Source organism: Nomascus leucogenys, chromosome 23, assembly GCF_006542625.1.
Source record: "Nomascus leucogenys isolate Asia chromosome 23, Asia_NLE_v1, whole genome shotgun sequence".
In the NCBI taxonomy this organism is placed as follows: domain Eukaryota; kingdom Metazoa; phylum Chordata; class Mammalia; order Primates; family Hylobatidae; genus Nomascus; species Nomascus leucogenys.
In genome coordinates, this window is record NC_044403.1 from 3,416,064 (window position 1) to 3,437,864 (window position 21,801).

A 21,801-nucleotide genomic window follows, 5' to 3' on the forward strand; every position below is an offset into this window, starting at 1 on the left:
GGTTCCGAGGCCTGAGTAACTTATCTAGATCAATTCCTTTACATCCCCTTGTTGTCTAACCTAAGCTTTTAAGAGAATTCAGCTGCCTTCAGCCAAATTGTCTTTTGAAGCTTTTGCAGAACCTCCTGGCCTTCCAAGAAGGTTTGCTTCTTTCTATAATTTCCTCTTAACAATTTCTGCCATCACCCTGTCTGAACTCCTACAATAATTGTTTTGATTTTCCTCTCTGAGGTGTTGAGTAATCTCAGGAAAATGGTATAAGAGCATTATGTTTATTACAGTTAATATTTTTGAGCTGGGTGTGGGTTCAGCAATTACACCCTGAAGCCATGTGTAACTCTCCGTGGTGTTAAATGCTAGTATAGTGTTCTCAAGATAGAAGATGGGATTTGATTCAGTACCTCACATAACTTTTTCAGCTTATGGTAGGAACTTCGTAGGGTAGGGATAATAGTATTCCAGTTAAAAAAATTAGCTCATGGCTTTTATGTCCACAACACAACTAAAAAGCACATAGAAAAGTGGTAATAGATTAAATGATGGAGGGGAAAACTTGATGTTTAAGAACAGTTGGTGATCAGTAGGGCCTTTCTCTAGCTGTGAATTTCCTACTGCATTAAAGTATTCAGCGTAGTTTTTTTCTTACACACACAATGTTTATTTAAAATACTTTGGGCAACTCTACTTTTTTTTTAAAATAAGTGTCCAACCAAGAGATTCATTAATTAGGGTATCCCCTTACGATAAGAGTCATATTTTAGGAGAGTATTTGAAATGTTACTTTGCTAAGTATAAAGATAATGAACTAGACATTTTTTGACTTATAAGAATGCATGGACAAGATATTTCATTTTGAAGCAGTATAACTTTGAAGCTAGTTCTGGAAGCTATTACTAAAAGCAGATGTCTTTACGGAAGGATGTGCACATACACAGAATTTACATACATTTGTAAGAGATAGAGTAGGGATCCAGAGATATCTAAAGTCCATTTATGGACCTTGTGGAAAGAACTTATATTTTGCTGGGAAGATCTTATTGTAGATACAGCTGACATGGAGAGACATTCCATATAATTATTCCATATAATTATCTGAATACACAAATACTTAGTTGTTTTACTAAAAGCAGAGATGAGGGAGGTAAAATAAGTTTCCTGTTTACTAGATTCTCCTCGGAGTTTTTTAAGTCTTTTAGTCTTTTATTAAGTGACGTCTCCTCCCTACGCCCAAAGTTGTGAGCCACTGACTTTTATCTCCTCTAAAATGATTTGAGTAAATGCAGGCATTTAAAGCAGGATGTTTTTTGAGAGGTTTGCTCACTTGTTTCCTGTACTAGTTATCTGTCAACCATCCCATTTTTCTGTTTACCTTTCTCAATTCCATAATAGCTTTATTTTTACAATCCTATGACATCACATACTGTGTTTTTATACTGTTAATCTTTGCACAGTTAAACTCTGTAGCTTTAATGATCAGTGTTCTATTGTGAGCCTTATGATAACTAGGATGTTATTTTATGTATTTTAAAGGTGAAATAATTGTTAGCATATACAAAGTGTTTCCATATTGCTAGGTACAGTGGCTTATGCTTGTAATTACAGCACTTTGGGAGGCCGAGGTGGGTGGATCGCTTGAGCGCAGGAGTTAGACCAGCCTGGGCAACATGGTGAAGCCCTGTCTCTACAAAAAGATCGAAGAAATAAGCTGGGTGTGGTGTCGTGCCCCTGTAGTCCCAACTACTCAGGAGACTCGGGAGAATCACCTGAGCCTGCGCATTGAGGCTGCAGTGAGCTGTAATTGTGCCATTGCATGCCAGCCTGAGTGGCAGAATGAGACCCTGTCTCAAATAAAATGTTTTTCTGTATGACTTATCTCCGTCTCTGCCAAATACTTTAAATAATTTTGATGAAAAATTTAGCTCTCTGGTTTCTCTACTTGTTACTCTATATCAGGGGTGTTCTTACTGACCACTTTTGTGATTAGACCACAGTAGCTTTGTTCTCATTTCGACAGTTTACAGGTACAGCTCACTTGCTACCAGTGCAAGATATTGAATGCTAGATTATAAAATAATTGTATTCATTATTAATACCAAGAGGACTTAGCCTCAGTAATTCTGTTTCTCAAGCATTATTCCTTTATTCATTTTATTTCAAAGTCCCTAAACTTTGGTAATGATTAGTCTTTCAAATATTTGGGTTATCTGATTTGTATCTGACTCTGGGACTACAAAGATGAATGACATTCAAATATTCAGACACATCAGGTATGTCCATTTCACCCACTGAGAGCAAGTCTCTTCTTTAATTATTCATTTGATTTTTATCACACTTTTCCTCCTCTCTGTCTGAAAGTGTTACTATTCAAAAACTAGATTTTTGGATCACTTCTATAACTTTCTTTTCTCTTGTTTCTGATTTTTATTGGGTGATTTCTTTGACTTTATCTTCCTACCATTTTATGAAGTTTTAAATTTTCATTAACATTCAAAATTTCTAAGTAGACCTGTTACCTGAATGTTTATTACATACAGTTGTCCGTCAGCATCCATGGGGGATTGTTTCCAGGACCCCTACAGATAATAAAATCGCAAATGCTCTCTAGTCCCTGATACAAAAGGGAGTAGTGTTTGCCAATAACCTCCACACATCCCCCTGTATACTTTAGATCATCTGTAGATTATTTATAATATGCTGTGTAGATGCTATGTAAATAGTTGTTATACTGGATTGTTTAGGGAATAATGACAAGAAAAAATGGTTTGTACATGCTCAGTATAGAAACAAGCATCCTTTGTTTCCCTGAATATTTTCAATCTGTGGATGTGGGACCTGTAGCTCTGGAGGGCCAACTGTGTATGTATTCTGTTATTGTTTCATGATTGCGTTATTTTCTCATTACTCTAAGGATAGTTTTTAAAAAGGTTTTTTTACCCTAAGTAGTCTATTTACTACACTTTTTCTATTCTATTCACTTAACTGCATTGTTTTATTTGCTCAGAATCTTGTGATAATTGGCTGACTGTTTGAATGGAGCACCAACCCCACACCTATTGGGGGGTCATCCTGGAAGGGCGTCCAACAAAGTTGGAGACCCCAACTCTGGTGTGGGGTGTGGGGTGAAAAGCAGGTCAAATTCAGGTTTCAAGACAGGCCAAGCTCAGTGCATTTTCTCGTCCACTGCCTCAGTTTACCTACATTCAGAAGATGGTCCAGGAAGAATTGAGCAGAGTTGGCTCCAAAACATTAGGGTGCTAACAGCAAAACAATTCCAAGACTTCATCTTGCTGTATGCCCAAATCATTTATGTTTATCTTGAGAGATGGGGATGAGTGCATGGTGGGTGCATGGTGGAGCTCTGAGGAGCCCTGTCCAGAGCCCCATCTTAGGGGGATACAGAGGACTTCCTGTCTGCCCACGGCCCCCTCTGGCCCTCACTTGGCATGCACAGGTCACCATCCATAGCAGTGATGCTTCATTGGTCCCAAGGTCTAGGTGAAGGGGAGAACTGACCATCCTATCCCAACCTCCTGGGGCCTTCGTGCTTACGTTCTTATTGAAGAAACACAAAGCCCTTGAGATTCATGTAACTGTATGATGGAGAGAAAAAAGTACCTAATGTTTCCCAAAAAAGACAGTATATTTTGTACTTTGTAAAGTGTTTATTAAAATGAAGGGGAGAAAACAGGAAAAAAAAAAAAAAAGAATGGGTCACCAAAAAGATGACTGGAAGCTTGAATGTAAAAGGTAGGGCTTGCTCATTTGGGGCTTCATGATAGCATTATTTTTTGTCAGGGTAGGGAACACCAATGTAGGGGTATGGAAGAGCATTCTAAGTGGGACGCAAAACCCAGAAGCCCTAAGGATAAATTAAACACACAGAATTTATTCCCACAAGACTTTTGATTGGAGGAAAATAGCAGCGTCAAAAGACAAAATGGCCAGCCACCTGCAGTGGGAGGAAATCAATAAATAAAAAAGGGCAATGGATGTGAAGAGGCAGTTAATACATGAAAACATTTTCAGTAAGCGTATGTAAGGTTTTAAGGCACATACTTTGGCAAGCATGTGGGGAAATGGGCATTCATGCTGTAGTTTGGAATAAAATTATATTTTTGGAGAGTAAATTGGTAATGACTGTTAAGGTAAAACACACACACACGCACTCTCTCTCTGTCTCTCTCTCTCTCTCTCTCTTTTGACCCAGAAATTCCTCTGCTAGGAATTTGCCCTACAAATGGTAGAACAGAATTGATAACATCTCATTTGTGTGAAAAATCTTAAAAGCATATATCTGATTGCTTGAACTTTTTTCTTTTCTGGTGGGATGTACAAGAAATTTGAAGGTGTTAGCTTTAAGGAAAGGGTTTGGGGCTTGTTGGGGGAGGAAGACTTGCTTTTCATTCTGAACTTTGGAACTTAAAAGGTATATATCACTTTTTTGTTAAAAATTTTAAACTAAGAGATAAAATGGTAGGTTGCTATGATACCTACCCTGCCTGTCTTTCTTTGGATAGAGTTTGAGGGTTTGTTTTAATTATCAAGTCTGGGATAATACTTTTAGAAAAAAGCCTAAGTACTTAAAAGCCTAAGTATTATCCACAATACACTAATTTTTGCATTTCACTTAATACTTTACTGCCATATATGTAACTTTTTTATTGTTTGTTTTTTGAGATAGGGTCTCACTGTGTCCCCCCCAGGCTGGAGTGCAGTGTGATCATGGCTCACTGCAGCCTTGACCTCCTGGGCTCAAGTGATCCTCCTGCCTCAGCCTCCTGTGTGGCTAGGATTACAAGTGCACATCACCACATCCAGTTAATTTTTGGGAAGTTTTTTGTTTTTGTTTTTTTTGAGATAAAGTCTCGCTCTGTCACCCAGGCTGGAGTGCAGTGGTGTGATCTCGGCTCACTGCAACCTCTGCCTCCTGGGTTTGTGCAATTCTCCCTCAGCCTCTCAAGTAGCTGGGATTACAGGCGTGCACCACCATGCCTGGCTAAATTTTTGTATTTTTAGTAGTGACGGGGTTTCACCATGCTGGCCAGGCTGGTCTTGAACTCCTGACCTCAAGTGATCCATCTGCCTCAGCCTCCCAAAGAGCTAGGGTTACAGGCATGAGCTACCACGCCCAGCTGTTGGGGGGTTTTTTTAGAGATGAGGTTTCACCATGTTGCCCAGGCTGGTCTTGTATTCCTGGGCTCAAGCAATCCGCCAGCTTCAGCCTCGCAAATTGCTGGGATTATAAGCGTGAACCACCAGGCCTGGCCCATATATGTAAACTTATTTTTTCCTTACAGTGGCCCTGGTGAGGTAGATACTGTTTTAGGGGATAAGAAAATGGAAACTCTTGGAGATTAACTTTCTAAGGCCATTATCAAAAGTGCTGAGCTAGAGTTAACTCTCTCAAGTCCAAATACAGTGCAACATTCTCTGCAGTATCTACTTTAGCTCTCTAGTGCTGCAGCTGTTAACATATTTTCCACTGCTGTCTCATTCATATGCTTTTGGTGCACTATGGCAAACTAGACAGTTTGTGAACTATACAAACCATTCAGTTGAGGTTGTCTTAAGTCATAGTTTCTCAGAGGTCCTGAAGCTGAGGAAGGGGATGGCCTCTTTTTCAATGTGAAAAGTGGAAAGCCTGAGGAGGTGAAGAAACATCTTGAAGACAAATTTATTTGAAAGTAAATATTTTTTCTTCTGTCCTAGTTAGTACTACTGTTTGCACCTTGCATCCTTTCCCATTGCCGCTATCATTGTAGCCTCTGGAGAAGAAAGTTGCTGGCTTCTGTTTAGAAACTTTGTAACACTGCTCCAACTTCTATTACTTTAGTTTATGTATCACTGATTTTTTGTTTTTTAAGAAATTCGTCTTAACAATTCCTGCATATTTTGTATTCTCTATATATTATATATATAAATTCCTCTCTAAATTCATATATATATATATATATATATACACTCTCACATATACAGTTGACTCCTGAACAACGTGGATTTGAACTGTGCAAGTCCACTTACGTGTAATTTTAACCAAACGCCAATAGAAAATACAATTTTCGCAGGATATGGAATCCGAATATAGAGGGCTGACTTTTCGTATCCTGGGGTTCTGCAGGGATGACTAGAGGACTTGAGTATACACGGCTTTGGGTATACATGGATGTCCTGGAACCAATCCCTTGGGCATACGAGGGGATGTATTTCAAGTGCTTATGATATAGAGCTCTGCCAGTATAGACTTTTTTTTTTTTTTTTTGAGACAGTCTCACTCTGTCACTCAGGCTGGAGTGCAGTGGCATGATCTCAGCTCACCGCAACCTCTGCCTTCTGGGTTCAAGTGGTTCTCCTGCCTCAGCCTCCCAAGTAGCTGGGATTACAGGCATATGCCTCCATACCCGGCTAAGTTTTTGTATTTTTAGTAGAGATGGGGTTTCACCATGTTGACTAGGCTGGTCTTGAACCCCTGACCTTAAGCGATCCACCTGCCTCAGCCTCCCAAAGTGCTGGGATTACAGGTGTGAGCCACTCACGTGGCTGCTCAGTATAGACACTTGGAGCAGAGGTTTTTAATGATAAACTTTATAGTATTTAAGAGGTGCATTATTAAACTTACAGATAGGATTTTTAAGTGTTGGTTTTTAACTCTCATTTTCTCTTTACTGTATGGATTAGATTCAAGCTTACTAACATACACCAACAGATGAGCTGCTGCCAACAGATGGGGAGGACAGCTGTGTGATATTCCATTTAGATGACTAAAATGTTAAATCTCAAAAAAGTCCACAGTGTCAGTGCTTGGAGTAAAAATTACTTTTCTGTAATTTGAGCTGTAATCATGCCAGTTATTCTGTATGCTGTATTTCTAGGGTGATGCCATCCACTTCTATGATGTCAGCTGCCCTATGTGCACATACATAAGGCTTACAGCTCTCTTAACTCCATCCCTTTATTTCTTTGTCTTCCACCAGCCATAGCTTTCTGCCTCCTCACTCAGCTCATTGATGAGTTATTCACTGGAAATCTCCAGCCATGTAAACTATAAGCACTTCTAGTTCAACACATCCAAAGGCTAACTCATCTTTCCTCCAAAATTTAGTTATGTTTTCCCTGGTTAATGACTTCCATAGGTCATCAAAGCTTGAAACTTTAAAATCATTCTTGACTTACCTTAGTTACTTTGTATACCTAACCCATCACGAATTACTGTTGATTCTTCCTGTGAAATGGCTTATATCTTTTGGCCTTCATGCCTACTGTGGATATCCTGTTTTGGACCCCTTCTCTCTCAACCAGTACTGACAGATTGTTTATTATATGCCAGGCATAGTGTGAGATGATGTCTGATTCAGCAATTTTGAATAAGGCCTCCTTCTCTTAAATAGACTACAATGCTGTATTTATTGCACATGTCTCATGGGCTTATCTCATCTAGTCCCCACAACAGTTCTTGGAAGCAGATGAGGAAACAGGCACAGAGAGGGGAGGCATATTTCAAACCATGAAAATACAAGACAATATCACTGGTTCAAATTCTACCTGAAACGAGCTGAGGGCATCAATAAATATAGAAAGCCTCTCATTATGCAAAGTGAAAAAAAAAAGATTCAAACAATGAGTCATATGTAAGTTGAACATAGATTATAGTTTAGGGAAAACCATTTTAAAACGCTTGCCAAGAAATTTGAGAGCAGAATCCGAGAGCTCATGGCTTTTTCTGATCTTTCCTGTTTTCTTGGCCACCCCTAATTTGGTAGCATTGTATTTTAGTAACTTGTCTTCAGTGAGTCTGTCCAAAGCATACAAAGTTTTCATGGGAACATCAGCTCTTTTTAATTATGTACTTTGGGTAAGATTTTGATATAATTGTAGATTCACATGAAGTTGTAAGAAATGATACAGATAGATCCTACGTACGATTTTTCCAGTTTCAACAGTAACATCTTGTAAAACTATAGTACAACATCACAACTGGGATATGGACATTGATACAGTCAAGAAACAAACATTTCCATCATCAGAATTCCTCATATTGCCCTTTTATAGTCACACCCACTTCCCCCTTGCCACCACCTACACTTTAACCCTTAGCAACCATGGATCCTTCTATATTTTTTAAGTTTTAAGAGTGTTATATAAATGGTGTTTGACAAGATGCAACCTTTGAGATTGGCTTCTTTCCCTCACCATAATTCTCAGAAGATTCATCAAGGTTGTTGCATGTATCATTCCTTTTTGTTGCTCAGTAGTATCCCATGGTATAGATGTACCATGTTTATTTAACCATTCACCCACTGAAGGATATCTGGATTGTTTCCGGATTTGCGTTATGATGAATAAAGCTGCATATAAACTCACAAGGTTTTTTTTATGAGCACAAGTCTTCATTTGTCTAGGACCAATGCTCTGGAGTGCAATTGCTGTGTCATATGGTAGTTGCATATTCAATTTTTTAAAGAAACTGCCCAATTGTTTTCAGAAAGGCTGTATCACTGTACATGTTACCACCAAAGTGATCCAGTTTCTGTTCATCCTCACCAGCATTCGGTGGTGTCACTGTTTTTGATTTCTCCTTTTATGTTATTGGAATAACTGCCTTAAGTCTCTCCCTTCTCCAAACTATCATCTTCAGTGCTGAGTTCAGTTTTAGACATGTGCCTTAAGTGATTTGAGGGATAGATATTGGTAGAAATGTAATAGGCATTTGGATATATTTAGTTTAAGGGAAGAGATCTTATAACCAGTTTTGTAAGCTATCTTTGTTTAGTTGATGGTTAAAGTTATATAAGTGGATGAAATGACTGAAGAATGGGTGGACGAGAAAGAGAAGATGGCTGAGGACAGTGCTGAGAAGCGTCAAAGAGTTGGGCGATTGAGTAATCAAAGGGTTAGGAATGTATTGTGTAAGAGAAAACAAGAAAAGAGACAATTTAAAAATAGTATGAAATACGATACCAGATATTAGAGGCTGGGTGTGGTGGCTCACACCTGTAATCCCAACACTTTGGGAGGCTGAGGCTGCCAGATTGCTTGTGCCTAGCAGTTAAAGACCAGCCTGAGCAATGTGGTAAAACCCTGTCTCTACTAAAAATAAAGCTGGGTGTGGTGACATGTGCCTGTAGTCCCGGCTACTCGGGAGGCTGAAATGGGAGAATTACCTGAGCCCAGGAGGTCGAGGCTGCAGTGAGCAGTGATCATGCCTCTGCACTACAACCGAGGCAATGGAAATGAGACCCCCTCCCCCAATCTCTCAGCCTCTCTCTATATATACGTGTACACACACACACACACACACACACACACACGAGAGAGAGAGAGAGAGAAAATTTAAGATGAGAACTAAAAATGTCTCTTGCAGTTGGTATGCCCCTAAACAGGTCGGTGTTCATCTTTGCTTGGCAGTTTTAGTGGGAAATGAGGGGAGAAGCCTGGTGATATGTGGTTGAAGCATGAATAGGAAGTAAGCTGACACAATGAATGAAGACCATTCTTTAGAATGAAGTGGAAAAGAATGAGCAATAATTAGCATTACTGAAGATTATTTTTTTGCTGGGGGAAATGTTTTTAGGCTGAGGTTGAATCAGTGGAGGAAAAGAGGCTGAAAAAGTAGGAAAAAAACTTCACATTGTCAACAATGAGCACATTATAATGACTAAAATTTATTTTAATGAAAAAATGTATTTAAGAGAGGAGAGATTTATGGAACAGGGTCCTGGAGGAGATGGGAGAGAATTGGGTTCACACTGGAGAGGAGATGAAGAGGGGTAAGCAGAGATGAATTTGTTGTTGAGTTGAGCCTGAGGGTTTTGCTCATCTTTGCAGGGTTTGGTGAGAAGGCGTAGGGAGCTTGAGAAGAGTCCTGAGAGTTGAAACACCACTGAGGGAATAGAAGATGTTGCTGATTAAAGGCAAGGAATAGGATGGTTGCATCTGATTAAAGAACACATATTTGTAGTAATGTCAGTTTGCACAGTGGGTCAAGGCTAGAGTTAAGAAGCTGAATTGGGGGTTTAATAGCAGAAGATGTGTAGTGAGTAATGGATAGACTAAGAACTGAAGTAGTGCTTGAATTGGAAAACAAGCTTAGAATTTTTGAGGAAGAGAGAAATGGAAGAATTGGTTCTAATTATAAAAGAGGATATTGGAGTTAAGATTTTCAGAGGTAAAAAAAATTTTAGACAATCATGATGTCCAAGAGAGTGGTTTAGTGAAATAGTGTTCATAAGACTCTGGAGTGCTAAGAAGTTTATATTTTATCTTGAAATTGATGAGAAATCAATGAAGAGACATAGCAATATTAACTTTTCAGAAACTTTCTTCTGATGACAGTGTGAATAATGGATTAAAGAGGGGCAATACTGGAAGCAATTAGACATGTTAAATTCACTGCGAAGCACTTTTGCATCCAACTGAGGGGGAAGATTTCAAGCCACCAAGTTTTCAGCCACATGTTTTCTACTCTCTCGACTGAACTCAGTTAATTGACCCGATCTATCTTAATTATCTGCTCCTGAAAAGATCACATCCCCTCAGCTGTGTTTTGCCCACATCATCATCTTTACTAAATGTAATTAGAACCCTCTCTTCTGGGTTAACCTTAGGAAAAACCAGCTCCTTAATATTTTCATGCCATTGAAATTGTGGCGCCAGATATGGCCACAGTGGATAGAAACAATATAACTTTTCTCTTTACCTTTCACTACATTTTTGAGAAGGTCTGAAAATTTTTCATAAAACTCTCAGGGATGTAGTTTTCAGTTTCTGTGACCTTTGTCTTTCTGAAATGGGAGAGGTTCCTTTGTCCCTCTCACAGGGCGTGCACTGGGGGTGTGGCTCGCTGCTTCTGTGCCCCGCTGCTCAGACCTCTAGAGGAGCATACAGACGGGCAGGCTGTGGGGCTCTGACCCCTTGGCAGAGTCTAGGGGTGAATGTTTACAGCTCCTGAAGCCCCAGTGGGTGTGTGTTACAGGATGCTCTTTTAGTTTGCCTATAGGGGGCTTGTGTTAACCAGCTCTATTAGACCCTCTACCTTGTCGCAAAGACAGCGAGCTTTCTGTATCCTGGGTTCTTGCCTTGGTGTACCAGAAGAATTGGATCACACGTGGGCTTGGAGAATGCAAAGTTTTATTGAGTGGTAGTAGTCCTCAGCAGATGAGGGACCCAGAAGGGAAATGGTTTTCCCCTGGAGTTGGGCCGCTTGGCGGCCCGGGCTCTTTTCCGACTGCCCAGGCCAAACTCCGCATCGTTCTGCCCGTGGATGGCCTGCGGATGTGACAGCGAGCTCCTCTTCTTCCACCCTTACGCTCCTCTGGACGTCTGGCTGCCTGTGTGCCTGCCTGCTAGGGTCTGGGGTTTTCATAGGCACAGTATGGGGGAGTGGCAGGCCAGGGTGGTCTTGGGAAATGCTACATTTGGGCTGGAAGGCAGGAGTGCCAGTCCTCACTTAGGTCGGTGGGCGTGGAGCCCTAGCAAGGGACCACACACTCCTCTACCCAGCACTTCACTTCGCCCATCCCTATCATTTAAAGGGACCACGCTCTTCCCTTCCCAGCACTCCCCTATCATTTCTACACTGTAAATATTTTTTTGTTTATATTTGTCTCATCTATCAGGTTGTGAATTCCTTCACATTAACTTGCATGGAATTCATCTTGTTATAATGTGGTACCTAAAAATCCTAGTACTCCGGTTCAAAAATGTATGTTTAACAAATGTTCAGTGAAAGCGAATAAATGAATGAACGATGACTCCCACACACGGAGGAACCCTGTCTTCCTGTAAAGTACATGATTTGAAGGTCCCAACAAGTCTATCTTGGAACAGGCCCAGTTGCGATGCCCATACAGTTCTCGCACTAACAAAAAGTGTCACACCATCCAGATATGCTTAATTTGGAAGCAGCTGTAAGCAGACTCCCGGCCAGCTCAAGTTTCCTCACCTGGGAAGAGGCTGGAGGCTGTTTACCGTACGGAAGCATGGCGGCCGTCTGCCTGAGTTCGGGAGCGCAGGTTCCTTTCCAGGAAAGAAGCCTAGGCCGCTTTCCGTACAGCACCATGGCGGCCGCCAACAGGAGGCGATCATAGCCTCACGCCCGGGGGAAGAGGCCGCCGTAAAGGAAGCTCTGCTTCCTCTTCTTCCTTCTCCCGCCTCCCACTGGCTGTCGTAAAAGGGTGAATGGAGAGCGAGTTGTGGGGGGGAAAAAGGGAGGACAGGGGGCGCGGAGTCAGAGTGGCGCAGCAAGTGGCCGCAGGTGGCGACGGTGGCGGGGGGTGGGGTGTGAGGTAATCCAGGGGTCGCGGAAGAGGAGGCTGAGAGGGTCAAAAGAAAACTAAAGCTGCAGTCCGGCCTACTGTTCCGGGGGCCGCGGAGCCCCCACCCGGGGAGATGGACCTCAACCGGATCATCCAGGCGCTGAAGGGCACCATCGACCCGAAGTTGCGGATTGCAGCCGAGAACGAGCTCAACCAGGTGAGGAGAGGGCCTTCGGCGACCCTCTTCCGCCGAAGGGGCGCCCCTGCCGGCTGGCTGGGCTCCCCCTCCCCGGCGCCCCTCGTCCTCACCCCCACCGGGCTGGGGCTGACGCCTCACGGCTGGTCCCGCTCTCTGCCCCCACTGCTCCCGGGTCCAGTGGAGCTGGGCTCCCAGGATCTTTGCCGAGCAGCAGCTCGCGCACCTGTTGGCCACCTTTGCACCTTTCCGTGTCGTCGTCTTTCTCCAGTGCAGTTTGTTCAGCCCAGTTGGTCCGCAAGAAGCATTTTTTGCAACCTGTGCTAGTGTTTTCAGGGTGTGATTTCTTTTCCTTAAGTACGCGGACTTGGGGAGCAGGTGGGAATTTTACTTAAAATTCAAATGTGAGTTCAGCTTTTCTCCAGACCTAGCCCTTCTTAGGTGTTGCTGTGGAGCACGCTGCCCACCGCCTCCTCCTGTCGGGTTGGCAGGACTGTTTTGACATGGATTGGCCGAGTTTTGCGGAGCGCTGGGCAGTGCTGTTGGGAGAGTGCTCTGGGAAGAATAGGCAGTTTTCAAGGTGATACTGCTTTATCTAAGACACATCAAAGTAAGATGTGTTTGGAGAAATTTCTTATAAATGCTAAAATGTGTAAGACTTCTCTTTTTTTCTCCGTCTCCTGTTCTTCCTAATTAGCCTTGACGTCTTTCCAGCATTACCCCCACACTTCAAAATTTTAATGATCCCAAACTCTACCTTATTTCTTTTTCCCTACCGGTACTTAAGAATCACAGACCTCTTACTAAAAAGTAGGGATTAACAGCTACCACTGGGATGGAGCAACAGCTGTTTTAGGTTGTGATAACCTGTAAAATGTAAATATTCCAAAATCAGTGGTTCTCAAAGCCTTGCCCAGGACCTGGAGCTTCAGCATCACCTGAGAATTTGCAAATTATGCAAATTACGGGGCTTCAGTCCAGACTTAACGAATCAGAAACTGGGGGTGGGGCCAGTTGTATTTTCACTAGCTCCCCCAGGTGATTCTGTGCCTCCCGAAGTGTGACTAAAGTGTGACTGTCCTAAGTAAATGTTTCTGTTGGAATTGACTTTAAAAAGCAGCTGCGTGTTGGGAATCTTTGAAAGGGATTATTTTAATAGGAAATCTAGGTGGAGTTTGGAGTAGATATAAATACAGGATTCTCCAGAGATAAAAGTGAGCGTGAAAACTGCCAGTGGAGAGGAGGTTGGGTTGAACTAATGCCCAAAGATAATGTATTGGTGCCTGAAAAAGAAGTGGACTGTCACTTAGAATAGGGGGAAGTTAAAGTCAGTACCTGTCCCAGGCTTTGCAGAGTAAAAGTACTGTATGTTGGCTGGCTGGAAGTATAGTAATCCAGGGGTTAGTTAGGAAGAACAAAACAGGAGCTGAATTTGCAGTCTACTAGTATGAACAGGGGAGTTGGCCTGTTTATGACCCCCGTCTCACAATGAGGCCAGGTGTTCCTTTGATATCAGGTTACACTTCCCTGCCCTTCACCTAACCTTCATTTCTTTCTGATTCATCAGTATATAAGTACAGTTGATGTTATAGAAGTGGAAAAAGTACATGAGAAAGCCTGCAGAACTAGGAGACATTTAAGACCCAATCCTATTTTTTTTCCCATGGTATTTCAGACAAAAGCAGGCACGGTCAGGGTGGTATGGCCGTAGACTCTTGATGGTAGTTCAATCCAAATCCATTCCGTCGTCACTCTGCCCTGCCCCATAGGGTCCCACCTCATCACAGACCGTGATTTCCCCAGCAATTTCTAAAGATAGCTAATTGCTATACCACTCATTTAGCATTTATATTTTATATAAAGCATAGTGAAATGCTTTAAGGTTTTTTGAATCGGCTGTAAGTAGAACAAATATAATGTCACCTAACCGTGTAGTAAAACATGCTTATGATGATGGGTTTTGCATGCTTGTCCTTTGTCACCACTGTAACATCCGACTTCGTTGGATAAATGGGTGGGTAAATCACCATAAGTGGTTATGGCCCACCTCTTTGACTTTAGTCTAGGTCTCCCCTTAGCAAGTACGTTCTGCATAGGGAATGGGAGCAGCTTCTGGCTGTATACTGATGGATCTGTCAATTGCCGTTTAGAAAAATAAGCCGCTTCTGCACCATAGCCTATGTTCCAATGGATAAATTCTCATTTGGAGCTATATATTTTTTTCAGGCCAGCATTTTTCTGTTACTAGTGACTAGTTTTCTGACTGCTATTTGTGATATTGTTTCTATGGGAAAATGTATTTGTAGTTTTATCTCAGGATATTGAGTGAGCCCTATACATCTTCCTCATTTTCTATAGACCTGAAGTCCCATTAGTGGCAGCATAGAGGAATAGGAATGGGTAGGTACCTTGCTTAAGTAATTCATCCAGAAAGGTGTCGTCTTTTAATAAATTATCCTTCACATGGCCTCGGTAGGGAAATAAGTTTTTACTTGCATTGCCGAGCTTTGGAATCTCTGCTTTCCATGCATGTGTACATGCCATTTTCATTACCCTTTATTAAGATAATTTGTTTATATAAATAGCACAGATATATTTATTGAGTTAATATATTGCAGATATTGGTATAAGTTTGTTCCCATGGAGCTGAGGATACAGACAAGTAACTAATATAACTTCAGGTCATAAGTGCTGTAGAGAGTAAAGCCCGAGCAAGAGTGTTAGGATGTGTAGCCATTCTCTGAAGAATGGCATTGAGTAGAGAGTTGGATGTTGTGAAGGAATGGGCCAGGCAAAGAGCTGAGAGAGGAACAACGGTTCAGAAAAGGCCCTCGACTTGGCATGCTGGAGGACTAGAAAGGTTAATGCAGCGGAGCTGTGAGTCCGGATGGGAGGAGACATCAGTTTTTTGCTTTATGAGTTCTCATAAATGCAGAATTTAGTTAAGCAAACTGCTCATTTGCAGAAAACTTCACAGATACAAAATATCCTCAGGAAATCATTGAGAAGTTAGTCTTATTTATTTTTTAGAAACTCGAAGCCTGAAGAGGCACAAAGAAATTGAGTAACTATTTCTGAGTAAAGTAGTATGAAAATATATCTGACTTTATCTCTGAATGTTTTAGCTGGCCAAGTTAACATAGAATGAATCAATGCTGAAAGTAGACAAGTTTTCTGAAATTTTTTAAAATGGCAAACAGTTGCAAAAAGGGGAGTTTCAAAATGTGTACAATGGCAACAGTGTTGACATAAAAGTAGTCTCTTCAATAGGTATATTACTTTCAAATAAGTAGCATTTATTTAAGTGTAAAGGTTATTTTGTATGTGTGGAATAAGATTTTCAAACAAATAACGGAAGTCAGTTTTTTTGTGATTAGAATAAACTATATAGATGTTTTAATCTTTGATTCATGACAAGATCTTTCAGTATTTACAAAGTTATAAACATGAGTTATAATGCATATGTAGAAGGTGAAGGCTGGGTGAATCTGTGTTAATTTTGCCTCCTATCAACTGTTGTTAGAACAAATCTGTTTTCTTAGAAACTGCTTTAAAATTCTGATGGTTTCAATTATGGATAAAAAAGAATTTACATGCTACAGATTTGAGATCTGAAGACTACACAGGATGAAAGGAAGAAAATTATAATTCTAAATTTTTTGAAGGATATAGAAAGATTTGGAAAGCACAGTCTTCTTGGATGAAAAGGATTAATACTTTTAAAATGCCAGTTGTCCCCAAATTATTGTTTTAATCAAACATGTACTTCATAGATGCTATTTTAATTTTAAAAAATGAATAATATGCCCAAACCTAGCTGTGTATTGAAAGGGATGCCCCCACAGATCCAGGCTCTGAGGAGAGGGGTGAGCTGAACAGACTCTCTGGGTCATTGTCTGGTTTGGCCTCACTGGAATTTGAGTCTTTTCAAATGAATGTCAGTGGACAAAGGCATATGTGGACTCTGGAATGTGACAGGACTGTAATGTAGTCCAGGTACCGTACATCTGGATATAACGTGATCAGAAGAAGTGGATGCTCTGTATTTTTTTTTGCTTTGAAGGTCCCCATCGCCAAACTCAGGAGCAGATCAAAGTAGAGCACACCTGTGGGGTGAAGTGACCCAGGCCACAGGGCAGAGCAGGAGCTTCATCCCCACAGGCTCACTTAGGCATTAAGTGTAAAAGATAGTACAGCAGTAGCGGGCAGCTGGTGATGACGGCGCGCTCAACCCCGTCTCATGAGTCACACTGTTCCAATCTGGACTGGCTTCTCTCCATTGCTCGTGCTCAGCTATGTCACATTATCTTCTCTGTTTTGCTCTGTTGGGTCTCCGATTTCCTGTAGCCTTTGTTTTTTTTGTTTTCTGTTTGTCAAAAATACCATAAACAAAATTGAAGCACAAATAATGTAGGAAGAAATACTTGCCATGTATAGGTCAAATACAAGATTGAGATTTTAAATTCATAAATAGCTGTTAGAATTTATTAAGAATAAAGCAAATACTCCATTTACAAAAGGATAAAGGGAGTAAGGAATTTGTAGAAAAAACAGCCAACAAAGAGGAAAACATCCAACCTCCTTAGTAATAGAGAAAATGCAACTTAAAACATTAATAAAATTTTAAAGTTTCAAAGGAATGATGATACTTGTATTAGATAGATGGACACTATCATATGCAGCTGTTGGGAGTGTAAATTGGTATACTACTTCTGGAGACCATTCTCACAATATGTTAAAAAAATCATAACAATGTTCATATTCTTTTATTCATCAGTTTCTGCTCAGGAAAATTTTTTGACTTGAAGTATTTTAGTAATCTTCATTTTGCCTTGAGGGGTTTGTCTCAGTTTAAAAGTTTTTCTTTTATTTGGACAGTAATGTATTCAGTAACCGGTGCTAACTTATAAGCTACTGACTTATATTGCCCTATTTTATAAAACATTTCTTTGTAATTTCAGTCCTACAAGATTATCAATTTTGCCCCCAGTTTACTTCGGATTATAGTCTCTGACCATGTGGAATTCCCAGTACGACAGGCAGGTGAGTTGGTTTTTTGTCCTTTATACATTTATTTATAGGTGAGAGTAGAATGAGAGTTTTATTTTCATTTTACATATCTGTAATTTATTGAAAAATTCGGAAGCACTAGCACTCATGAAGTATTTCTAGTGACTTAAAAACTCACTTTCTTTTCCCCCATAAATTTAGAGGTAGATACTGAGCTCTCAAATATCTTCTAGCTCTTTTTTTTTCCTCTTCTCCCTTTTACCCACCAATTCCTTGCCTCTGTAACTTTGCCCTTATTTTTGTTAGCTTTCTCAATTTTAATAGCTAATCTTTCTAACGTTTTATGATTTCTGGTAGCCTAGCCTTTGGGCCCGTAGATTAAGACCATGAATTTATATATGTGAATTCGAGCTCTGTTACGTGGCAAATCATGGAGGTAATGTGTTGCACAGATGTTCCTAACCCAGGTGACTGCGGAGCAGGACTATGTTTTAAACATGACACTTGCTTTTTAAGTCTGTGGGATCTTACATCGTTTCATGATGTTGTACGTTGTTCTTTTATCTTTTTTTTTTTATGGACTGGTCATTAGAGCCCAGAAGGTTAAAAATTAGAGCCTTCGAGTATCATGAGTTTTCAAAAGATAATAAAAGCTAAAGGAGGTAAACGACAATAGCTAATTAAAAATAAATATTTAAAAAGACTTGTTATGTAAGTGACATGTACACGTAAGTAATTTGGACAATTTAGAAGAATACAAAGAAGGAAGTAAAATTACCCAACATTCATCACTCAGAAATGGCCATCATTACTCAGAAATGACATCATTAACGTTAGGTGAACATTAGCCTTTCCATGTGTTCACGTAGAAGGATAGATGAACAGTTTCATAGAAATGGGATCATAATCTACGTGCTGATGAAAGTGTTTAATTTTATTTGAAGATAGAGTAAAAAGATAAAGAAATATTAAGCTTTGGGAAGATTTATAACACTATGTATGATTTCCTAAAAGATCCCTTTGTGGTTAAGATAAAAAAGAAAATCCTATGGAACAACACTGATGTTGGAATTATTTTTTGCTTTTATAAGGTTTACAAGACATCTGTGTAAATTTTTGAAACCATAATTCACACTAGTTTCATCTTTGTTTTATAAAATAGGGCTGTTCCGGAATAACGTTTTGTTGAATGGAACCTATTTTAAAAACCTAAGTGTTTATAGGGCCATTGTAAAGTTCCTATGAAGCATTTAAGAAATAACATTTTAAAAGATCTTAAAAGTTTTTACATTAATGTCTTCCTTTAATGACATAGAAACATTAGAAAAACACAGTTTATATCTTACATTGTTCTTAATACACCCAAAGATGACTGCCATCAGCTTTGATGCATGGCTCTCCAATTCTTTTGTTTATATTACACATGCTATTTTACAGTTTCCTTTTTTTCATTTAACCATGTACCCTTGAAGATCGCTCCAAGTCAGTGCATATAGATACTTCATTCTTTATAACAGCTGTGCAGTATTTCTTTATGTAAGAATTACCATGGTTTACTTAAACAATTTGATATTGATGGACATTTTGCTTATTGTCTTTTTTTCATTGTTGATAGAAGCAATGCTAAATGAGTGTCGTTGGATATGTATCTAGGTACTTGTGGGAGTGTTTTTATAGAATAAGTTATAACAAGGAGAAATGCTTGGCTAATGGATATTTATGACATTTAGAATTTAGAATCTTCTCACTAAGTTGCTTTTGCTTACATTTTCTACCAACAGTGCATTAGAATGCTAGGTTCCCCAAATCCTCACCAACTCTGTACAACTTAATGAAGTTTTGATGTAAAATGTAAACAGCATTGAAAGGCATTTTTTTCTTCATAATTTGTTTTTTCATAATTTAGATTTCAAATCTGTTAACTACAAGATAAAGTTTATCTTGGTGATTATTTCCTAACTTATTAGGACAATCTTCTTAGAGCAGCCATTTTTATCACAGAATCTGAAATACATTTATAAAATTCTACATTATAACCTAAATTTAAGTGGTATTTATAAATTTTCTGCTGTTTAATCTATTAATAAAATACAAGGATGCTCCAAGACACCTAGACAGATAATTTATCTTTAGCATGACACTTAAAAAAGAATGTTGTGATTTTTGCTTTAAAAGAAAGCCTGTATAAAGCTGTAAAAAAAAATTATGCTAATGTTAAGTGGAAATACATCTGCAAAATACTTTTTCTCTTTTGCTTGTGGGCAATCTAAAGTGTTCTTGCTACCGCCAAGCGTGCTCACTGGTGAATGTCCTTTCTTCCCTTACTGTGAGTTTTCAAGAAACAGGAAAAAATGAAGTACTTTGATATTGCCAAGCAAAACAAAAAAATTTGAATGTTTGGTCTGCTGCTTTTCTTTTGAGGTGTTGATAAGCATAATAGCATTATTAATATTATCATGTACGGTGAAGGAAGCCTATCTTAAATTTAGAATAGTTATGATCCAGAATTTCAAATCACTTTTGTTTCTAAGTTTTTACTCCTTACCTCTGAAGAGAAGAGACTCTTTAGTAAAATTTCTCTAATATATGTAAATTTAGGCTCAGAAATGTACTTTCTTCAGTGCATTTTGGAGTTGCTATGAGAAGGAGAGAGTAGTTTGGATTTAAAAGTGGTGGTTGAGAGGTATGAGACCTGAAGAGGTCATCAGTCGTGACAGATGTGGGACTGTCATTTAAAAAAATAGCATGGTTTTTGATTTCTCTGTTTGCCTGCTCCTTGTTCTTTCTTTTTGTTTATATTTCCAAAGGATGGACAGGGAGAAGATATAACAATTCATTCTGTGGTTATTTGTTTAGAGGTTATTTGTTAAGGGATTGACCTCAGCATTGCAGAGTGCAGAACCTAAAAATAAACAGAAAGATGCCTCTGATCAGTCCAGAAGCACTTTAAGAAGCTTTTATTAACATTCATGCATTTTATTTGTAGAAAGCTTTGTAGCTTGTACTCAGAATCTATTTAATATTATTTCGATATAATTGACACATTTGTTGTCTAATCTAGCCTTTCACAGAGTAATAAGGGAGAGAAGGGCTACAAAATTACAATGAAAAACAGCAAGACTTAGAAACATCAACTCAAAAGCATGACATTCTGCTCACTGAGATAACAGTACTTTCTCCACTTTGAGGTTATGAAACCCAGTTGAATTCTGTAGTTGTGTCTCTGGGTCCAGAGCTTAAGTGACGATTCATGGTGCTGAAGGAGAAAAGTGTGTGTGTGTTTCAGAAAGTTAATTTCAACTTATGATGCTTAAAATGGTGAGTGGATTTTGTAGGAAAACTATCTTAGAGCAGCCATTTCTATGATAGAATCTGAAATACATTTATAAAATTCTACATTATAACTATCCTAAATTTAAGTGCCATTTGTAAATTTTCTGCTCTATTTAATCTCTTATTAAAATACAAGGATGCTCTAAGACACCCAGACAGATACAGTAAATTTAATATTTCCTTTATGAATTGGATTAAGATGATATTAGTCCTTTGTTTCTTAGTTCTGACAAATGGTTTGTATTTAGGTACTTGAATTAAAAGATTAAAGGGAGGTTTTTAGATTATTGGTTGATATGGTAACAGTTATCTTTGGTATTTTTCCTTTATCCTTAGTAATCCATAATTATCCATCATAGTAATTAAAATTTTCTTTTTAATATATTTTCAATTTTATTTTACCTCATTGTACATTTATTTAGGCATATACAAATTAGTGTGCCTTTTTTAAAGCTGTCTTGTTTGATGCACCATAATTTTTAAATTATAACTTTTCAGTTATAAAATTAATGTTAATAGTATTTAATGACTAAATCATAAATAAGTCCATGATTTTACCATGTCTGTATTTTTACTGTCTAAAGGTTGCTTTTCTTTGTTTTCAAGACTAGTTCTATAGGGATCAAAATGATTTTGTGAATAATATAGTTGATTTTTCTTTTTGCAAAGATTGATCCTGTGAAATCAGGCTGGGCGTTCATGCCTGTAATCCCAGCACTTTGGGAGGCTGAGGTGGGTGGATCACTTGAGCCCAGGAGTTCAAGACCAGCCTGGGCAGTATGTCGAAACCCTGTCTCTACAAAAATACAAAAAATTAACTGGTGTGGCGGTGCACGCCTGTATTCCCAACTACTTGAGAGACTGAGGTGGGAGGATCACCTAAGCCCTGGAGGTGGAGGCTGCAGTGAGCTGTGATTGTGCCCCTGTACTCCAGCCTGGGGGATAGAGTGAGACCCTGTCTCAAAAAACCCCTAAATCCTGTGAAATCAGTCTGAACTGCTGACAGGTTGG

The 21,801-nt window shown here is 39.3% G+C and overlaps 1 protein-coding gene across 2 annotated transcripts in view; it reads left to right on the plus strand.

Moving 5' to 3' along the window:
- Positions 1-12,152: 12,152 nt before the first annotated feature.
- Positions 12,153-21,801, plus strand: part of IPO8 (importin 8) — a 73,927-nt gene continuing 64,278 nt past the window's right edge. Inside the window, exons 1-2 of one of the 2 annotated variants that reach the window (XM_030804618.1) lie at positions 12,153-12,468; positions 17,409-17,490. In XM_030804618.1, the coding sequence (XP_030660478.1) occupies positions 12,385-12,468; positions 17,409-17,490 (166 nt within the window). In that variant the 5' untranslated portion in view covers positions 12,153-12,384. The remainder of the gene's footprint in view (positions 12,469-17,408; positions 17,491-21,801) is intronic. The other variant, XM_030804617.1, reaches the window with a different exon arrangement.